This window comes from Trichechus manatus, unplaced genomic scaffold (genome assembly GCF_000243295.1).
Source record: "Trichechus manatus latirostris isolate Lorelei unplaced genomic scaffold, TriManLat1.0 scaffold00213, whole genome shotgun sequence".
Taxonomy (NCBI): domain Eukaryota; kingdom Metazoa; phylum Chordata; class Mammalia; order Sirenia; family Trichechidae; genus Trichechus; species Trichechus manatus.
The window spans coordinates 3,301,608-3,323,252 of record NW_004444149.1 but is presented as its reverse complement, the minus strand read 5'-3'; the positions used below and the strand labels follow the sequence as shown (position 1 = coordinate 3,323,252).

At 49.1% G+C, this 21,645-nt stretch overlaps 1 protein-coding gene across 1 annotated transcript in view; it reads left to right on the top strand.

The window, feature by feature from the left end:
- The first annotated feature begins 2,372 nt into the window (after positions 1-2,372).
- Positions 2,373-21,645, top strand: part of INTS3 (integrator complex subunit 3) — a 39,286-nt gene continuing 20,013 nt past the window's right edge. The window contains exons 1-6 of the mRNA XM_004388591.2: positions 2,373-3,083; positions 10,802-10,885; positions 11,697-11,780; positions 17,498-17,611; positions 17,828-17,912; positions 19,215-19,281. Of these exons, the coding sequence (XP_004388648.1) occupies positions 2,940-3,083; positions 10,802-10,885; positions 11,697-11,780; positions 17,498-17,611; positions 17,828-17,912; positions 19,215-19,281 (578 nt within the window). The 5' untranslated portion in view covers positions 2,373-2,939. The remainder of the gene's footprint in view (positions 3,084-10,801; positions 10,886-11,696; positions 11,781-17,497; positions 17,612-17,827; positions 17,913-19,214; positions 19,282-21,645) is intronic.

The window sequence follows — 21,645 nt, the reverse complement described above, 5'->3', positions numbered from 1 at the left end:
ATTACAACAACTAGTGCTATTTTTTTAAAGCAGATGTTTAAAATAGCAAAATTTGATCTTTCTTTGGAGCTGTGTATGGCAATCTTTTTCAAACAATTATTTATTTTTGAATATTTTATTGTGTTTTAGGTGAAAGCTTACACAGCAAATTAGTTTCCCATTCAACAATTCATATACAAATTATTCTGTGACGATTATTACAGTCCCCGTAATGTGTCAGCACTCTCACATTTCCACCCCGCCTGCCCCATTTCCACCCACCCAGTTTCCCCACCCCTCTTTGCCTTCTCTTCTTTGCTTTTGTGTAAATTTGACCATTTGGTCTCATACAGTTGAGTTTAAAGGCACACATTCCTCATGGGTGTTATTGTTTATTTTATAGGCCAATCTATTATTTGGCTAAAAGGTGACCTCCAGGAGTGGCTTCAGTTCCAGGTTAAAAGGGCATCCTGGAGCCCTGGTGGTGTAGTGGTTATGAGCTTGGCTGCTAACTAAAATGGTGGGCAGTTCAAATCTACCAGCCGCTCCTTGGAAACCCTAGGGGGCAGTTCTACTCTGTCCTGTAGGGTCAGTAGGTCACTATGAGTCAGAATCGACTCAACGGCAATGGGTTTGGTGTTTTTTGGGTTTTTTTGGTTTAAGGCAAACGTCTCGGGAGTTCCTCTAGTCTCTATCAGTCCAGTAAGTCTGGTCCTTTTCATGAATTTGAGTTTTGTTGCACATTTTTCTCCCATTCTAACTGGGACCTTCTATTGTGTCCCTGGTCAGAACCATCATTAGTGGTAGCCGGGCACCATCTAGTTCTTCTGGTCTCAGGCTAGAAGAGGCTGTGGTTCACGTGTGCCATTAGTCCTATGAACTAATTTCTTCCTTGAGTCTTTGGTTTCCTTCAGTCTTCTTTGCTCCAGACAGGAAGAAACCAATAGTTGTATCTTAGTGTGTAAGGCAATCTTAAAGTGCTTCTGAAAATGGAGAATGATATCGAGACACACGGATAGTAGAAATGGACTCATGCAATCAGTTTACACTGTGCTCACAACAGATCAGAATGAATACTCATTGGATTATAAAGCCCATTGCCAAGAGTCTGTTCCAACTCATAGCAACCCTATAGGACAGAGTAGAACTGCCCCATAGGGTCACCAAGGAGCAGCTGCTGTATTCAAACTGCCGACCTTTTAGTTAGCAGCCGAGTTCTTTACCACTGCGCCAGCAGGGCTCCCAAGCACTGGACTACAGGTGAGAGAAAAAGACTTCAGGGACAGGAGTCAGTCCCAGTTACTTAAAGATAAAGATGGATCCATCACTTAGCAAAATTTTTAGGGCCTACTATCTGGAGTCCCTGGAGAAGGACATCATGCTTGGTAAAGTGGAGGGTCAGGGAAAAGAGGAAGACCCTCAAGGGAATGGATTGATACAGTGGCTGCAACAATGGACTCAAACGTAGTAACGATGGTAAGTATGGCGCAGAACAGGCAGATTTGTTCTGTGCAGATTAGAAGGCACCTAACAACATATTCTAAACAAGGAACCCAAGTGGCCAATGGTTAAGTCCTGGGCTGCGAGGTTGGCAGGTGGAACCACCCACCGGCTCCGCGGGAGAAAGGCCTGGTAATCTGCTCCCATAAAGATCACAGCCTAGAAAACCCTATGGGGCAGTCCTGCCACGTGTTGTTGCTATGAGTCGAAATGGCCTTCATGGCACCTAACAATAAGCTAAGGATTGCGCTAATGTTGGCACGACTCCAGTGATTTGCACAAGTGGATCCATGTACTTTTTTGCAACGTTGGATTGGTAACAGTTTGCATGAGCGCGCACTTGCACGTGTGATATATTCTCAGTTCTGGAAGCGGGCTAGGCACCATCTGATGGCCCTTGCCCTGGTACTGCTTAATTGGAGACGCGCTCCCTCTCCCTGCACTACCAAACTACGGCTGAGCTTCATGTCTCCCAAAGCCACTCGGCGTACAATGAACTGGTACAAGGCCGCATGACCATTCCAAGATCCAAAACGCATCAGGAAAGGAAGTCAGAGGCTCACACTGCGCATGTGTCTCAATGCACGCAGGCGCAGCCTCTCTACTTCCTGGATCAGTTGTCCCGTCCCGCCCCTCCCAGAGGAAAGGAGAGACGCAATTGGGTGTTTGGCTTATCCATCCGACCGCGGCTCTCTTCTCAATCCAATGGGCAGCCGGGGAAAAGGGCAGTCCGCCGTCCTCGGCTTACTGGTTGGAGACTCTGAGCCACTGCGGAAGCCGCTATTGGCGGAGGCCCGGGACGGCGAGGGCTCACTTCCGGCGCGGGCCGCGACGATTCCTCCCCCTCCCCCGCCGTCGCCCTTCCCACCCCCCCGCCCTTCCACCATGGCCGCCTCTGTGTGGTGTGGGGAGACGCTGGTCTTCAGTGCTCTCCTATAGCGTTTATTGCCCCATCCTCACCCCTTAGGGGCCGGATCCAAAGGAACCTCTCTCCCCCACCCTTGGGGCACCAGCCAGGAAGGTTTCCTACCCTCTACTTAAGGGGCAGGACTCATCTTTATCCCCCACCTCTTGAGGAGGAAACTTAGGGTCTTCCCTCCCTCTCTCAGGGTCAGAAGCCAGGAAGGGCTCCCCTTCCACTTCTTCAGGGGCGGAAGCCTCTGCTGCCCCTCCCCTAGGGGCATAGACCCTTAGCCCCCAATATTTAGGAGCAAGAGCTAACGGCTTTCCTTCAGCGTTGCCACTCCAGAGGCAGGACCTAGAGGGCCGTGCCTCTTCTCCCCCTCCAGGGAGCGGCTTTTTGGGGAGGAGGGAGGGGCGGAGTGGACAGGGGCCCTTCACCTTCCCTGCCCCTCTGGTTACCCTTGGCCCCTGCCTCCGGCAGCCCAGAGGTCCTCATTTCTAGGACTTCCTTCCCACCCATCCACTCCCTGACCTTTCCCCGTCTCCTGGCTGCAGCCATGGAGTTACAGAAGGGGAAAGGGGCAGCAGCACCAGCTGCTTCGGGAGCAGCGGGAGGTGGAGGAGGAGCGGGAACAGGAACCCCAGGAGGGGGGAGGCTGCTACTTTCAACCAGTTTGGATGCCAAGGATGAGTTAGAGGAGGTAGGTGTGGGGGGTGGGGAAGGGAGTAAGAAATGGGGTTGAGGAGGGATACTGGAGCGGATACTGGGCGGGGTGGGTGGCGGGGAGGAGGCCTTTAAGTTTTTTCTAAGGCAGCATAAACACTGCTCGAGACTTCCTGCTCCTGAAGGAAGACGTGTGGGCCAACTTCCTGGACAGATTGTCATAGTAACAGCAGCCACCAGTGTTAAAATGGGTTGGGGGTGTTGGCGAGGAAGGGACACACGCAGCATCTAGATTTACCGAGTTTATTTTGGACATCCCTTTCCACATAAGATGCCACAGCTGTTCTTAATGTCAGCCCCTTTTCAGACTTAGGTCATATATTCAGTTGAGAACAGATGTATGTGGGATGGGGTAGGAGATTCTGGGTTGGTGTCTGGGGGCTGATAGGAGTTTGCCCCAGACCTAGGACCCTCCTGTTGGATGGTATCGTTGACTGTGTATAAACACAACCGATTGCCAGTGATGTCAACTGGGCATTTAGAATGAGTGGAGACTTAGAAAAAAGTGAATAGTCTTTAGTTTGGTGGCATCAACCACTGTAGTGTGTTGGGGGTGTGAGTGGGACCCAGGGGACTCCCCTCCAGAACCAGATAGCACACACACAAAGGAGAGCCATAGGTGCAGAGAAAGAGTGGAGTGAGGCAATACAGTGGGCCTGAATGGGGACTTTGGAGGACCTGATAGTTGACCCTTCCCTGTCCCCCACCCCCACTTGTCCCTCTTGCCCCTCTCCCTGGCAACCTTGAGTTGATCATGTATTCCTTTTCACTTCTTCGCGAGGAGACATATTTAGGAATATGAGACCCTGAACCAGGACATGTTTGGCTGAATGCATTCAACTCTTGGTTATCCAGGAATAGGATGAATAAACTAATAGGCCTCTGTGTTCACTGGCCTCTTCCCTACCTCTCACTTTGTCACTGCCCTTTATCAGCTGTTAGAGGGTGGGCAGGCAGCTCAGTGTAATTCATATTTTAGATTTGAAAATTGTCAGGTCAGATACAAGATGGCAGAACATAACGTGCAAACATGAGCTTTGGGGAGAATTGTGAATCGAGAGATGGCTGGGTAACAACTTTGTGGATTATTCACCAGCAGGTGTCTGCTCACGGACTGTCTTCCCATCGTGCTTTCTCCCAGTAACTCTGTGTGCGTTTGGATACGTTTGGTTTTTGCTGGTGTTTTTATCAGCTATGGTGGATACAATGAGGAGCATAAGAATGCTCCTAAAAATCGTGGATTCCCAAAACAAATGAAAATGACTTCGAGATTGCCTGGCACTTTGAGTTGCCCACTTTTTACGAAATGACCATTGTCATCATGAAAGTATTTATGAGTCCTGTCCCATGAGTTGGAATCGACTCAGTGGTAACTGGTATGGTATGGTGTTCTGGCACTGGAATTCTAGAGTTGTAGAAAGTCGGTAGTTGGCTGACCACCTTTGATCAGTTTATATGGAGGGGAGAAGACCTGATGGATGGATGAAAAGCTGTTGATTCCCCACTGCGATTCTTAAAAGGGGTCATCCTGCCATTGCTCTGATTTGTAGCACCAGGGTAGAATTGCTCATCCTGTTCTTTTGCACTGTGATGTGTTAGTAAACAACGTGACGTGGCAGGCGGGGGCTGTAAAAGAGAGGAAACATTTATTTTCTTGCTTTTTGTAACTGTCTGAGAGTGAACTTTCAACTGTTTGCAGGGAGGAGGGGGAGGGAGGGTCTCTTTTTTTTCCCAGATCTTTTTCGTGGTGTAGTTTTTTTCCCAGAATGCCTCAACCTATCTCCTTTCCTTCTTTGCCCTTTGCCTTTGAATTGTCACACCAGTTTTTCCGTATGTGTATGGTTCTGTTTTCCCCACTAGATCATAATGTCTCTAAGGGCCAGAATTACTGGCTCTTCCTCTGGGTATCCCCAGAGGCCTCTGTACACAGAAGTTACCAAAACCTGGTGTTGACTGACCAATTTCTACTTGTTCTTGCTTGGTTATTTCCCATCGCAGGCCTACCATTGCCCACGACACAGAGGTAATCTCCTGACCATATATGCTTAACGTGTGCAGAGTGTGATAGGAAAACAGAACGGGGAGACCCAAGGTCTGCCTTCTAGAGCTTATCTAAAGGCTGAGTTAATGTAATACACTCACACCAAAAAACTAAAAAACCCGTTGCCGGCAAGTCAGTTCCAGCTCACGGCAACCCCTGTGTGTCAGAGTAGGGCTGTGTTCCGTAGGGTTTTCTTTTTTTTGCTCCCTTCTTTTTTTTTTGGAACATTGTGTTCTGGTTTAGGTGAAAGTTTACAGAGCAAATTAGTTTCCCAATCAATAGTTTATACACAGCTTGTTTCGTGACATTGGTTGCAAACCCCTGAATGTGTCAGTACTTTCCACCCTTCCTCCCTGGGTTCCCACTCCATAAGGTTTTCAATGGCTGATTTTTTTGGAAGTAGATCACCAGCCCTTTCTTCTGAGGTGTCCCTAGGTGGACTCAAACCACCAATCTGTGGTTAGCAGTGGTGCACGTTATACACTCACAAGGAAGATTTTAAAATACTGGATGGGGAAGTGGAAGGACTGGGGCCCTCGTAGCTGGGTGTGATTAGGAAAGGCCTTTCTAAGGCCTGGAGCATGGAGCACTGGGGAAGAGCGTCACAGGCAAGGACTGTGACTCTTCTACCCCAGGGAGCCTGTGGTGTATCCTTTCTTCTCCTTGGCCCTCTTCCTCTTTTTGAAGGCAGAATTTGTACTGCCCACCCCCATCCTGATTCCAGGCGGGAGTGAGACAAAAATAGTGCTAGAGAGTGGAGGAGCCTAGAACACGAGCCTTGGCAGCTCCTAGTTGTTCTTCTGCCGATGTTAGGGTGAAGGCAGAGCTGCGGCCCAGAGGAGTCAGAACGGGCTCTTAAGCCATAGACAGGTCTCGGGGTTGCATTTGGTGAGACTTGGAACCAACTTGACAGCAATGGATTTGTTTTTATGTCCCTTATAGGTTTTCCCCAAGGAATAATTCATATCCTATCTGTGAGGAATCTCCAGAGGATGGGCTTTGAGTCATCTCTAATTTTTTCCCCCATAAATAACTTAATTTCACATACAAGCGACTCTTGGGTGTGGAATACTTGAACCCAGCTGTGTTCAATAATTGTTTAGTAATTGGGTCCTATATGGAGTCCTGGTCACAATGTGGTTAAGAGCTTGGCTGCTAACCAAAAGGTTGGCAGTTCAAATCCACCAGCTGCTCCTTGAAAACCCTATGGGGCTGTTATACTCTGTCCTTTAGGGTCGCTATGAGTGGGAATTAACTCAACAACAAATATGGGTCCTTGGCAATTTGGAGGTTGGATCATGTCTTTCTTTTCTGAAGACAGTGGAATTTAGTCCTTCAAGGCCTCTGACTTCCCATAAGGGAGCAATATTTATTCTCTACCAGACTGGATATGCACCATTTGAGGGAGCAGAGACAGATGAGAGGGATCCCTCAAACTTCAGTCTCCAGCGCCAGGTGTATACTGGCCCTGCCCCCCACCCCATCCACTGCTGCTGTCATGGAAACCTGATCAGGTAGTCTTAATACTAGTAGAGTTAGCCCAAGAGCTCCTAGAGATGGTAAATATTTACTCAGCTCTCTGAGGTCCTGTTGTGGAGGGCTTGCCCTGAACAGAGCCGTTCCTGCCAGCAAGTGTTGGCAACCGCGTTCATGATTTGGTCTTTACTCAGGGTCTCTGGAGCCTGGGGGGAAGGGGGTTGCTGCTACTCGATTGTAGGCATCTGGCTTCCCGTGGCCCTCTTTAAGGGGACATAGTTTTCTCTGGCAGCCTGAATGAGTTGCAGTTAGTTCTCCCATCCCTGTTTGGAAAAGTAATTTCCCTAATTCAGGAAGAGCAGCGTCTTCTCTACCGCTGTTGCCTGGACAGAACTGGCCCTCACGTGTCTTTCCACCCTGCTTTTACCCACCCATTCCAAATTCTGGACTCTCCCCCTTTCTACCCCCCTAGCTGGGCCTCTCTGCCCCAAGAGGCCACTTCTCTTCTTGCCTGGGCAGTGACCCGTACAATTGACTCAGTCCTCTGAGCAGAGCTTAGAATATCAGGGAGGGGCCTTGAGAAGCCCAGCTTAGCCCAAGCTCTCTGTGTTAGATCACGGCTAGAGACGTGGCCCGTCCACAGGGTTGAGTATCCAGCTTTGCGTGAGGATCTCGGTACGGGGTCATCAGTGAAGCGTTCTCCCCTCTGCCCTGTCCTTTCCTTTTCTCTCCTAGAAGGCAGAAGTTGGCAGAGGGCAAGTAGGGGAGGAAGCTTGTCAGCCAGGTCAGGGACTCATCCATGTCCTGAAGTAGGGGGTTTAGTTTTCAGGAATCTTTAAGGACACCCCATCAGAAAAATTGGGTTGTGCAATTGCTGAGGTCCCCACGTCGAACAGATTCTAATTCAGGGGAGGCTGTATGCTGGGTGCTTTCATATATGTTATCTTGTTGAATCCTCTGAGCAACCTAGTGGTACAGGTATTATCTCTGTTTTTCTGGTAAGAAAACCAGGGTTTAGAGAGGCTCAGCAACTCACCCAAGATTAACCTAAGTCTAGCAAGTGGTGGAGGATTCCATCTGTACCCTGCTTTCTGTCAGTTTACTCATTAGCCAGCTGCCGTTTGACTTCTCTTGCCTCTCTGTCTCGTTGATTCAGCTGGGATTTCTTTGAGTGTCTAGAATTTTAGGATGCTGTGCTGCTGCTCATTCACCATCTCCCTCCACAGGGGTCCCCCCAGAGCTCCCAGCAGCTGGAGTAACTGATCCCCTCTAGCTGTTGGTAAATATCCCGGGTGGAGAGGGGAAGGGTTTAAAGAGAGGAAATCCAGCCTGGGCTTTTTCCTTGTCCCCCCTTGTCATACAGGAGATGGACTGGGTAATGGTAGACCTCAGCGCTGGTGGAGAGGCAGGCTGTGAGAGTCACGGTTCGGTTTTCATGTGATCTCACAACGCCTTTTCACAAGTACAAGTGCTGCTTATTAAGGCTGAGCACGCTGATCTGACCTAATTTGGGGGATAGTCAGACTTGATGTTGGATGGCAAAGTTGTAATCATACCTTCAAACCCAAGTGGCTTTGGGCTTACTTCAGGTTGAAGCTTTGTAGCTGTGGGAGCTCCTTGCCTTGACACTCGGTTCTGCCCTCGGGTCATTGCATGATCGTAGGGATGGACAGAGGCGACCTCAGGATGATGGTCAAAGGAGAAATGTGATTGTCTTTCATTCCTGGGCTTCTTTCCCATTGTCCTTATTTACCAGTCCTCTCAATGCTGCGGTAGAACAGTTCTCAACAAGATGTTTTTGTGATGACCTCTGGGGTCAGGTGGAAGTTAACCTAATAAACGTACTGTGGCCCTGCCTGCCGTTGTCCCTGTTTTGCCAGCAGCATCATCGCTGGGAATGGGGAAGTGGCTTTTCTGGAACAGTTTTTGGGGTAATCCTCAAGATACAGTGTTAAAGGACTCAGGAAGCAGTTTAGGTGGTGATAATAAAGAGTTAATATGATGTACATTTTGTCCATATTTTATCAAAATTTAGTATCAAATGTGTCTTAGGAACAGGGACCAGTGACCAAGATTTCATTTCCATACAATGGTGAGCTCCGGTAGGCTTGCTCTTTGAAACTAGAGTGGGCCTTGAGTAGGTTTTAATGCAGCTGTCACCACCCTAGTTTGCCTAGAGACTCTGGCGGGTTTTGAAGTTTGTTTTTGACTTTTCTGGGGAAGTTTCAAACATAAAAAAATAGAATAGTATAATCCGCGTGTTAATGTCACCCTGCTTCAGTGCTTATCAGTACACGGCAATCCGGTTTTATCTTCTCCCCAAGTCCCTCTGGATTGTTTTGAAGCAAATCCAAGAGGTATCATTTTATCTGTAAATACTGCATATGTATGTCTATGAAAGAAGGACTTTTTTTTTTTTAACATAGCCACAGTACCATTATTGTACCTAAAAATATTAACGGTAATTGCTTAATAATCAGATATTCAGTGTTAAATGGTTCTTGATTATCTCAAATTCTTTTTATAATGGATTTGTTCAAATCAGTAATCAGAAAAGGTCTACGTATTGCATTTAGTTGTTGTGTCTCTAATTTTTCATAAATTTTTATTTTTGAAATAATGTCAAACTTACAGAAAATTTATACTAATACGTACAATTCTTACATACTCTGAATATTCATCTGGGTTCACCAATTATTAAGATTTGCCACATTTGCTTTCTTGTTATCTCTCTATATACATATTATTTTTAACCTTTTGAGTAAGTTGTAGCCATTTTGCCCCTTTAGACTTAAGAACAATGATCTTCTCTTACACGATCACTGTTCTGCTATCAAGATCGGAACATTTGATAATGTTAAATTGCGTATGTTGCTATCTAATTTATACTACATGTTCAAATTTTAGGGCGCCCTGGTGGCACAGTGGTTAAGAACTCAGGCTGCAACCAAAAGTTTGGCAGTTCGAATCCACCAGCTGCTTCTTGGAAACCCTGTGGGACAGTTCTGCTCTGTCCTATAGGGTCACTATGAATTGGAATCAACTCAATGGCATTGAGTGTTCAAATTTTACCAGTTGTCCCAGTGATGTCCATTATAGCAGTCCAGGATCACTCATTGCATTAAGTTGTCATGTCTCTCTGTTCTTTAATCTGAAACAGATTCTCGGTCTGTCTTTGTCTTTTACAGCCCAGCATTTTTCACCTACTGTTTGACACCTGCTGTGTCAGTCCATCTCACTGAGGGTCTTCCTCTTTTTCTCTGACCCTCTTCCAAGTATCATGTCCTTCTCCAGGGACTGGTCCCTCCTGATAACATGTCCAAAGTATGTGAGATGAAGTCTCGCCATCCTCCCTTCTAAAGTGGGCTCAAACAGCAGCGATTGTGAGGATGGTGCAGGACCGGGCATTGTTTCGTTCTATTGTAGGTAGGGTCACCGTGAGTCAATCCCCTAGTAACAACAACATTTTTCACACGCCTGTTATTTTGTAGAATATCCCTCAATGTGAGTTTGTCTGAAGTTTTTCCATGATTAGATTAAGATGATGCATTTTGGATAAGAAAACCTCAGAAGTGATGGTGTATCCTCGGTGCATCGTGTTGGAGGCACGTGGTGTCATTTTGCCCCATTATCGATCACTTGGTTGAGGTGGTGTCTTCCAGGTTTTTCTACAGCTATTCTTTTCCCTTTGTAATTGATATTTTGAACCAATGTAAATACTCTCTTTCATGTGAAACTGTCACCTACTGGTTTTAGCAGCCATTGATGATATGTGCCTGAATCAGTCAGTTATTACTGCCGTTGCTCCTTCTGCATTTATTAGTTGGCCTTATACTGTAGGGAAGAGCTCTTCCTTCTTTATTATGTATGTGTCTACCAGTGTGGGCTCATAGAGTCTTATTTTATTCAGTGGGCTATAATTGTAAGTCTTTTCTAGTGTACGGGTTCCACCTCCCCTTTTTTTCCTTGCAGTTTATGTGTTAAAGAAATCAGGTCCTCTGTCCTGGTTTCTGCATTCTCGATTTTGCTGATTACGCCCGCATGGCGACTTTACCAATACATTGGTAGTGACATCTAGAGGCATAATCAGGTTTGAATTTTTTTTCAACTCTTTTTGGACCAGGAGTACTTCCTAGGTGGTGGTGTGACCCATTTAATCTTTTCTCACCCCTTCACAGAGATTGGAAAGGTGTATGAGCATTGTGACATCAATGACCACCGGTGTCTCCGAGAGAGAGGCCAATGACGCCCTCAATGCCTACGTGAGTATAACGTTCTCCTCACATCTTGTTCTGCTTCTTTGAGAGCTGTGAGACATGATCAGAAAGACGGAAAGAGCAAGTGACTGGGAGTTAGAGGACTGAAATTAGTGTCCTTGACTCCCCAACTTCTCTCTCTGTTTGTGGGAGTCCATCTGTTAGAGCCTTGGCATCTTTAAATAATAACAGCACTCTGAAAAAATAAGCGGTAGTTCTGTAGCGGTTTTTTCTTTTTTTTGCGAATCATTCTCATGTGTTTGATCTGTTACATTTCCTAATCAGTCTCTGTGGTTGAAAGGACTTTCAATGGTACATGTAAAGGACTTAGAGTAATCCCTGGCACATAGTGAATTTTCAGTAAGTATTACCTACCTCTTGTTAATATATTCTCTTTCTTATATCTTCATTTTACACATTCCAGAGGTTCAGTGATTTGCCCAAGATCATGGCTTGGTTTCTGACAGAGTCAGGACAAGGGCCTTGGTCTCCTGCCTTTGAATCAGATGCGCTTCTTGCCCCATAACTGACTCTTTGCAGCACTGTCTCTGCTGAAGGCAGTTAAGGTCTGGTGAAGTTGGTGGAGTAGGTTTTTGTTTAGCTGTGTTTTTTTATTTTAAACACTCTTTTTACTTTCTGCCCTGGCCTGCATTCCTTCTATGTCTTTCCTGAAACAGATGCCCCATCACTTTTAGGAGAAAGAAAGAAATCCCATTTAAGAGTTGATGGTTCCCCTTTGCAGGTTACTCAGGAGTCCCAAGCTTTCTTGAACTTTATACCTGAGTGACAACTAGTTTTTTCCTTCCTCACACCCCAGGTATGCAAAGGTCCCCCCCAGCATGAGGAAATCTGCCTGGGCCTCTTCACTCTCGTCCTTACTGAACCTGCCCAAGCCCAGAAGGTAAGAGTTCCTGCTCCGGAGCTACCTCCGCTTCTCAGGTACGATCTGGAGTCTGTGGTCGAACTTACCGTCTAACTGGGATCCTTTCAGACTCTCATTTCCCTGAGTCTCCTGACCAGAGCTGGATCACCTTATTCTCCAAACAGAGTTACAACCCCATTTTTCCTCTCAGTGAATTGGTCATTCTCTGAGTAAAGACCTTTCTGTCTGGATTATGAAGCTAAGAGGCATGAAAAGGCAGTGTGAGGGTGAAAAAGCCTTTACAGGGTTTTCCGTCGTAGATGTATGAGGCAAGGCTAAAAGAGTGGGAATTTAATCCAGAGAAGAGACGAGAATGATAACTAAGTCTGTGAGAGTGCTTATCCAGGAGAGAGTGGCCTGTAGTTTGCGGGTCTTATTGGCAGGTGAGTATAGAAAGCAGGCTTAAAATTGCAGCAAGTAGGAATTTGGTCAGACAGCTTAGTGTAGGGTGACTGGTGCAATAGTGGTGTAGTGGCTCAGAGAGCACTGTAGTACACGGAGTCAGGCTGCCTGCACAGTGGCACATGAAAGCCAGCCTGGAGATTCACAGTGTCCTTTATCTGGAGTAGTTTAAGTGGGATCTTTCCCTCAGGTAAGGGACCATTCAGGATCATCTCTTTGGATCTTGTTCTTTCTGTAATAAAGTAGGAAAATTCTGTCTTCTGCCTCTCCAGATTTCCCTTTTCCAGCAATTCTGTGTCCTTTAGTCCTGACAGGATGGTTTAAAACTCTGATACCCGGCCTGAACTGTATGGCAGTTCAGAGGAGAGCTTGGTGTGGGGCGTTCAGCCTTCTCATCGGCTCGTCCCTGAACAGGGGTGTGGAGGGAACCTACCAGGATGAGCACGCGGTCTGTGCCCCCCATTGCCTGAGGCTCTATCAGACAGGATTTCATTTAATCCTCTCAAAACGAACAAACTGAACAAACCGTATGGGGCTGGTGGCATTATTCCCTCCCCCAGACCACTCCCATTTTCCCTGTGAGGTCACTGGAGGACAGAGATGTCAAGTCATTTGCCCAAAGAGAACCAATGGAAAATCATTCCCTAGGACAAGGATAGGATGCCTGTGGTCCCCCGGTGTAGCTGCTTGGGTCAGCCTCTGGGGAAGGATTTCTGGGTGTGGGAATCCTATGTGTTTGTGCTCTTCTGATGCCAGCTGAAGTCGGGTCTCGGGGGGAATGGTGGGCGGTGGGGCAGCAAGCATTCACAAGTCTGGGCTGGAACCTTGTTGAGTTACATTTCCATTTCGTTTCCATACGGAATTTATCATCAGGCTCCATGAAGACTGACGACTGTCTCCGATTTGGTGATGTTTAACAGCGATATGGTCCAGTCCAGCCCCTCTGTTGTAGAGAAATTGTCAGCAAACATGGGGGTGCAGAGGTTGGGGCTGAGGTTTTATTTTCTCTTGTGTGGGTTTTGATAAATGCAATTAAAATCTCATTTCATTACCTCAATGCAGATTAGCTGTGCCTGCTGAGAAGAGTGTGTGTGTGTGTGTGTGTGTCTGTGTGTCTGTGTGTCTGTGTGTGTGTGTGTGTGTGTGTGTCTGTGTGTCTGTGTGTGTGTGTGTCTGTGTCTGTGTCTGTGTGTGTGTGTGTGTGTGTCTGTGTGTGTGTGTGTGTGTCTGTGTGTGTTTTCAGGTGGGACCTCAGTTAGCCAGGGCAAATCAGTAAACCTCAGTGAAGGAGGCAGGGTGTATTTGGTTCTTCTGGCTCGCTCCCTGACCTGGCAGTGAGAGGCCGCAGGGCTTTGCATTGTGTATGCTTATGATGTCAGGAGTTTGGCCGTCCAGGCGTGGCAGAGGACTAGAGCATCTCCCCTTCTTTTTGCCCTGTGACAGCCCCATGAGGGGACCCCGGGCCCTCGGGAGGGGAGATGTTTTGCTTTGGGTCTCAGTGGTTGACGGCCACACCAGGATTCATGCTCACATACTAAAGGTTTCCAAGTAAATCCCTACCTGTGAGCCTTGTAGGCTGAGGCCCGGGTCAGGCCTTTTAGACAGAGGGGGCAGAGATGGAATTAGGAGGACACATTTTAGGGGAGTGAGGAACTGTCGGGTGGTGACTCATTCAGAGACCTTGAGCCAGGTCAGCGTGAGGTACGAGAATTAGTGAGAAATCTTCCTAGAGCTTTGATCCTTCTCCCTTAGGGGTGATTGTCTTGTAAAATCCTGTGTCCTGCAAAGTTGTAGGTGGGAGTTACCTATGATGACAATACTAATGGCATTGCATTAGACCTCAGCTCAGAGCAAGGGGGTTCTTTCCTAAGAGTTTATTTTTTTTTAGTTTGCTTTTTAGATGAAGGTTTACAGAGCAAACTAGTTTCTCATTAAACAATGAATACACTTATTGTTTTGTGACGTTGGTTGCCAACCCCACAACATGTCAACACCCTCCCCTTCTCAACCTTGGGTTCCCCATTCCCAGCTTTCCTGTCCCCTCCTGCCTTCTCGTCCTTGCCCCTGGGCTGGTGTATCCATTTAGTCTCGTTTTGTTTTATGGGCCTGTCTTATCTTTGGCTGAAGGGTAAACCTCAGGAGTGACTTTGTTACTGAGCTAAAAGGGTGTCCGAGGGCCATACTCTCGGGGTTTCTCCAGTCTCTGTCACACCAGTAAGTCTTGTCTTTTTTTTTGTGAGTTAGAATTTTCTCCTACATTTTTCTCCAGCTTTGCCCAGGACCCTGTGTTGTGATCCTTGTCAGAGTAGTTGGTGGTGGTAGCCAGGCACCATCTAGTTGTGCTGGACGCAGTCTGGTGGAGGCCATTGTAGTTGTGGTCCGTTAGTTCTTTGGACTAACCTTTCCCTTATGTCTTTGGTTTTCTTCATTTTCCTCTAAGGGTTTATTTGGAGTTAATTTTATCTCTGGAATAGAAACCTCAGGATGGCTTTGGGATTCAGTTCTCGAATCTCCACAGGCTGAGAGATGGAAGGCGGGGATGGTGGAGCGGGTGGTCGTGCAAACCGAGCCTTGAGCACACTAGAAGCCTGCTCTGGAACGAGCAGGCTGAGCAGCCTCTGTCAGTGCTGGCTGGAAGTGCTCAAGGAGTCAGGGCCAGCTCTCGGGAATTTCTTAGTGGGGGGGATTAGTGGAATTGAACAAGTGAACAAGATAACTTGGTATAGGAGAAATGAGGTCAAGTATGTGTCGACTATGCATGGGGTGAATTTTGTTCCATTTGTACCTTCCAGACTTGCATCTGCCCTCTTGGTAGCTCTTATAAATGTTTATGTTCTTTGAGTTTATTTATGTCTTGATGCCTGAACTGAACAGCTGGGAGCAGGCCTGGCTGGGATGCTAGGGTGACAGGGGAGGCTGAGCTGGAGGCCTCAGCTTCTGTACAGGCTCTAGCCGTCAGGAGATGGAGGTAATAGGAAAGGGTCTAGAGTCATTGCCAAGGTCTCCCTTCACTGAGGCTCAGGGACTCATGCCCTGGCGTTCTGGTCCAGGCCCTTCTTCAGCAGCCAGCTCCAGAAAGAAAGCTGGGGGCTGTGAGGGCCCAGGCTGGAACATCACGGCTCTTGACGGGAGGACAGATGTGCAGGCTTAACCCACCCACCCTCTCTCCTTTCTTTTGAGACTCTGCTGCTTCTCTTTCCCCGCCATCTGCTTCTCTTCCAAGCCGGTCAGCAAACTGGCAGAGAAGTTGGTGAAACAGCTGGCAGCATCAGGACCAGGAGACCCTCGGTGCTCAGCGGCACTGTGTTACCAGTAACTGCAGTTGAGAAAGGTCCAGATGGAGCAGAGAATTAGGCAGACAGTACCCACTCTCTTCAGCTGACCCTGTGTCTCCTGAGAGATTCGTCCTCCTTCCCTGTCTTGGGTCTTTTCTGCATTCGTGGGATTTCTGCTTTCATTTGAACAGACAGGGATCTTCTCTGGTTCCTAGTGTCTCTGTCTGTGGCCTGACACAGATTTGCCTTCCGCCTCTACCTCCCTCATTGGCTCTGCCATTCTGTGGCTTGCCTCCGAGGGGGGCTCCAGGGCCGACCTGCCAGCATTTGCTCACCCGCACGCTGGTGGTAGGTCACTGAGCCCCCTTATCTCCTCCTCATCTCATTGTTTGTATTTTGATATCCCAGCCTTCACCCCAGGTGGAGTCAGAAGATAATCAAATTCTCTTTTGAGTCTGAAACATGTGCGGCACTAAGCAGATCTCAGATCCATTTCGTTAGATCCGTTGATTTAGAGACAGTAGAAGCAGGAGGAAGTGACAGTAGCTCAGCTCTTAGGAGTCCCTAGTTGCACCAGGGCTAAGGAGCAGCTCCTAGGAGTCCCTAGTTGCACCAGGGCTAAGGAGCAGCTCCTAGGAGTCCCTAGTTGCACCAGGGCTAAGGAGCAGCTCCTAGGAGTCCCTAGTTGTACCAGGGCTAAGGAGCAGCTCCTAAGAGTCCCTAGTTGTACCAGGGCTAAGGAGCAGCTCCTAGGAGTCCCGAGTTGCACCAGGGCTAAGGAGCAGCTGATCTCTTCTGAATGCTTAGGAGGGAAGGATTTAGAAAAGTAGCCATAAAATCGCAGACTCTTGTCCCCAGCAGCCTCTTTTCCTTTTAATTATTTCTGTAATGCTGGTATAAGAGGTGATTCAGAACATGGAATCTTAAAAAAGGAGTGTGGACCTAGAATTGGACTGTGGGGATTTGAATGCTGCTCCTTCCTCTCATCTCCTCAGTGACCCGAGGCAAATTGCTTTCCCCCTTCTGTGCTTCTTTCCTCATCGGTAAACATGGGGTTAATAACAAATGGTACCTATTTCAAAGAGTTGTTATTGGACTAAACGCCGTAATGTATAATAGAAAGTTATTTACACAGAGCTGGTGCACGTTAGCTATTATTATTGTTAGTATTGTTGATGCCACCCTTGTTACTGGCCTTTAGGGGTTACGGGAGGCTTCCTACTGAATTTGTACCCTTTCTGAAGAGACCCTGACAGGGTAGAACTCAGCAGGCTAAGGAGGCAGCTAATGAGGTCCCCTAGGGTGTTCCTCCAGGAGCCAGGCCTCACTAGAGGGACAGGGTGTGAAAAGCCCCCAGAGGAAGGGAAGCACTGACACACCCCCTGCCTTCCCTGGAAGAAATCAGCATGCCCTCCCTTACCACCCCCAGGCTGGGTATGCTGAAGGCCGCCTCCTTTTTCACTACTTGGCAGAAGCCAAGCCCAGGGAAAAGAAGAAAGGCATTTAAGCTCGGTTTTAGTTCTGCCCCTTCTGTGTGGGCCCCTGGCCCCTTGCCGCAGCAGCCCTAGCCCTCGCTGCGTCTGGCCGGGTCAGTACAGGCCTAGAAACCTCTTTGTCATCCTTTCCAGCCTGTTCGGCTGAACCCTTTCTGCAGTGACCTTTTACTGGCAGATGCAAAGCAGATGGCCTCCACCTGGTTTTGCTCAGCTTGTGGCATCAAACAGTGTGCCACTTCCTAAGAAGGGAGATGGGGAACAGGGACAGGACTCAGAGCCTTGCTCAGCAGGCTTTCCTGCCCTGTTAGGGGTAACTCTGTCCCTTTCCTCTATTCTGTACGGCAGAGCAAGGGAGAGGTTTGGGGTGGGAGAGCTCTGTGGAAGGCAAGTGTTCAGAATAGAAAGTCACTCAGTATTGCCACTCGCTATCCCATTGGCGTGGTTTGACTTTAAGCGGCTGGGGGGTAGAGACCACCGCGGGTGGGCGTGGGAGCCTCGTCCTCACCAACCTTACTTTGCACAGTGTTACCGGGACTTGGCTCTGGTGAGTCGTGATGGCATGAATATTGTCCTGAATAAAATCAACCAGATCCTCATGGAGAAGTACCTGAAGTTGCAGGATACCTGTCGTACTCAGGTGAGGGCAGAAAGGAAAGAAAATCCAGTTCAAAGACATACAGAGGGTGGGTCCTTTCTCTGAGGGGGAAGGGAAGGAGGAGTCGGGTAGCGCACCCCTGCCGTTGTGCACCTCACTTACGGTGTGACTGGGGGCGAGCCCCGCTCTCAGGTCTGCGGGCCCCGCTCTCAGGTCTGCGGGCCCCGCTCTCCAGCTGTCTCTCCCTCTCTCCTTCAGTTGGTATGGTTGGTGCGGGAACTGGTGAAGAGTGGGGTTCTGGGAGCCGATGGAGTTTGCATGACCTTCATGAAGCAGATTGCAGGTGAGTTGATGGCAGGAGTGAGTATATGGGAGGAAGGCGAGCAGCCCAGACACTAAATCCAGGCAGCGGAGCGGGAGGCAGCGCCTGAGGGGCTCTTCTCCTGGCTGCTTACACCCTCTTCTTTTGACACAGACATCTTCCAGCCACACAGATTGCAGAAAGAAATCGATTGAGATCGCAGGGGGCCTTTTGAAGCTAGAAGTCTTGCCTCATTTTCCTTCCTGCCAAACTCAGGGCCTGACGTAGAATATTTGGTCTCCGTTAGCCAGTCCTCGCTGTGGGGTTTTGTGGCATATCGGGTTAGGAGGGGGGAGAAAAGTGAAGGCGCATCATTGGTTCCCGTGTTCATTGTGCTTTGAGAAACACAGATGTCTTCTCTGGCTCCAGTCCCCGTTCTAAACACTTGCTCTCTAATTATTATGACATGCAGTTGGGGCCAGTCTGAGGGACAAGCTGTGTCACAGAACAGGCCGTGACATTTAGCTTTTGTTATCATCTTGGCATCGATATGACGTGTGTGTGAGCCACTGAAGGTCCATCCGGGAGGCCTGCCCATAGCACCCGCTCTGCCCCCAGGATGAACGCGTTCATTTAAAAACGAGCCTGCCTCTCTAGCTCCCACGTGCCCGCTAGCGCTTCCTCCCGTGTAGGATTTATGTAACACCGACGCTCCTATTTGTGTGTATACACACCTTAATCTGTGTGATGTGTGAGTGTGAACACTGGGTTTTTTAACTGGGACCTGGGACAAGGCATAGCCTTGTTGTGCTGGCTAGTCCTGTCCTCTCTCCTGGCACTTGGTTCCCTGCTCAGCTCTCCCAGTCCCCACTTCTTGTCCCCAGAAAGCACAGTAGGAAGCCCGGAAGATGATGGCAGCTAACCAGGAACCTTTGGCCTGTCGTGAGCCTGGGCACAGGCCTCTGGACACTGCTGCCAGCCGCCTGCGCCTCTCAGGCCCTCCCTGAGCTACCGCCCTTGCTCTCCACCTGGGGCTTCTCATGTCTCCTCAGACGTTCCCTTTCAAGGGCCAGACTGTTCCCACTTCAACCCCCCCAGTCTGTGGGAAGGTAGCAGCTCTGGTCTTTGGAGAAGTCCATAACCTTCCCACCCCCTTCTCTCTGGGGGCAGAGGGGAAACTTGAAGGGCTGACAGGAGAAGACAGTTCATCCCAGCACTCAGGACAGCAACGATGGGCTCACCATTAGGAATGGGTCAGCGGGATGACCGAGGAAATGGGCGGTGTTCACTGGGGCGCTGATGAGCCATTCTGATTGTCTTATTCTTTTCCCCCTCTGAAATCAGGTGGGGATGTTACGGCAAAGAACATCTGGTTGGCAGAGAGTGTTCTGGATATCCTGACGGAGCAGAGGTACAGCCTACCATGAAGGGTGGGGCAAGAGCCAGAAACGCCAGGAGGGGGGTGAGTGTGGAAAATGGGGCTGAAAGGATTGTACGAAGATTGGTAGGTGGGCTGGGAATGCCACAGGGGAGGGGACGGCAGGGGAGGGGAGTATATTGGCAGATGAAAGAATTCATGGTATGGTGTGGCCCTAGAAATGAAGGAGTGGGAAAGAAGGTCTTTGCTGAAATATCTCAGAGCCCAGGAAAAACTGGTTTCATCTGATAAGAGTTTATTTTTGATCCAGACCTCCTTGGAATGTTTATCTTTGGGAGGAGGGGGAGAATGAGCTCAGCAGAGTGGGGCCAGCCAGCCACCCAGGCCTGGCAGGTACCCCTTTCTCCTTTCTCAGCCTCTCGATCCAACCCATGCTCTCTTTGAAGTGGCCGCAGGGAGATGGGAGTGGGCTGCAGTGAGGAGGTGATGGAGACCAGTTAACTCTGCTAGAGTTTGCATCTAGGGAGCCCTGGTGGTGCAGTGCTTAAGTGCTCGGCTGCTAACTGAAAGGTTGGCGGTTCGAACCCGCTAGCTGCTCCACGGGGGAAAGATGTGGCCTTCTGCCTCCATAAAGAATACAGCCTTGGAAACGCTATGGGGCAGTTCTACTCTGTCCTGCAGGATCACTGTGAGTCGGAGTCGACTCCACGGCAGTGGGTTTGGTTTGGTTTAGAGTTTGCATTCAGGTCTTGGAAACTCCAGTGGTAGAAGTGTTTAATGGGGCATATTGGGCTTTCTGGATGAGTCTTTTCCCTTCCCCATCAAAGTAAAGGACGAGAAATTTTATGAGGGCTGCCCATATCCGAACTTGCTTAGGGGTGAAGCCTTCCCATTAGTCCTGTGGTCTAGTCTTCCTATTGCTTGGTTTCGGAGTCTGTTTTTGGATGAGGACACCACAGTAGTCAAATGACTGAGTGGGCTACTTTTAAAAAAAAACAAACTCAGTGCCGTCAAGTCGATTCCGACTCATAGCGACCCTATAAGGAAGAGTAGAGCTGCCCCACAGAGTTTCTGAGAAGAGGCTGGTACATTCACACTGGCGACCTTTTGGTTAGCAGCCAGACGCCTAACTGCTGTGCCACCAGAGCTCCCGAGTGGGCTAACAGCAGCCGAATTCCCCGCGGGTTAGAAGAACGGACCTCCTCCGTCAGGCGCTTGAGAGAGATGGATGGCTGGGGTGGTGCTCTGCCCAAGCCTGAGCTCTGTGCTGGGCTGCTGTGCAGCGCCACCTAGTGCCCTGGGCATGGATGCGCAGCTGCGTCGGGGGCTGGAGGCACCGCTTCCCCAGGGTACTCAGAGCCCTGCAAGGTCCTGGCCCCTTCTCAGCAGGCCTTGGCTTCTCTCAGGCCTCTGTGCCTTTCTGCTGTCTTGAGAGGATCTCACCTTCCCCTTGCTCCTTCTCTTCATTCCATCTCCCAGGATTCAGATGTGTTCATTACCTCTGCTAGCAGCCTTCCTGAAAAGTGGTTTTTCTCATTCTGTTCTGGTGTCACATGCTTCCTGTGCCCATACCTCGGAGCTGAGCTCCCTTCATCTGACCAGTTGGAGCACAGTCTTCGTGTGCACGGGTCAGAGAACAGGAGGGGAGGGCCGCCCCGCCGTCCTTGGCTTCTGCTTTGGTTCTGTGGGAGGAAAAGGCCAAAGCCTCCTAATTAAGTGGCTTGAGCACATTTCCGGAATCAGGACGTTGCCCGGCTGGGTTAATTACGTGCCTTGTCTTCTTCCTCCAGCTCACTGCCTTTCTCCAGGGGTGCCAAAACCTTTGTCAACTGCCTGCTCTGGGGACAGCTTCTCAGTTTTGGCACCCAGAGACGGCAGGAGGGGACAGGACTCTCCCCACTCTGCCTATCTTTCTGCCCCTTTTAAAGCAGCAGGGAAGAAACAGTTCTTTCCTTATCCCATCTCCCCAGGGAAGCTCTGAAACTCCTGAGAAAATGGCCTTTCCCATCCAAAATCACACTTTTTTTTTTTCCAGTTTATAATTTAGGGCAGGTGCCTCATTGTCTGGGCTGGGGTCAGCTGCCAGAGAGAGGGCCAGGGAAAGGTTTCTGGCATGGTGGGCTGCTAATGACAAACGTGATAGAAGGGCTGGCTCAGTGTGTCCTGAGAACTCCAGGGGCCTGAAGGGGTCTTGAGAATCCCCAGGGGTCTCGGAGCACGCTTTGAGAGTCCCCAGGGGTCTCGGAGCACGCTTTGAGAGTCCCCAGGGGTCTCGGAGCACGCTTTGAGAGTCCCCAGGGGTCTCGGACCACGCTTTGAGAGTCCCCAGGGGTCTCGGACCACGCTTTGAGAGTCCCCAGGGGTCTCGGACCACGCTTTGAGAGTCCCCAGGGGTCT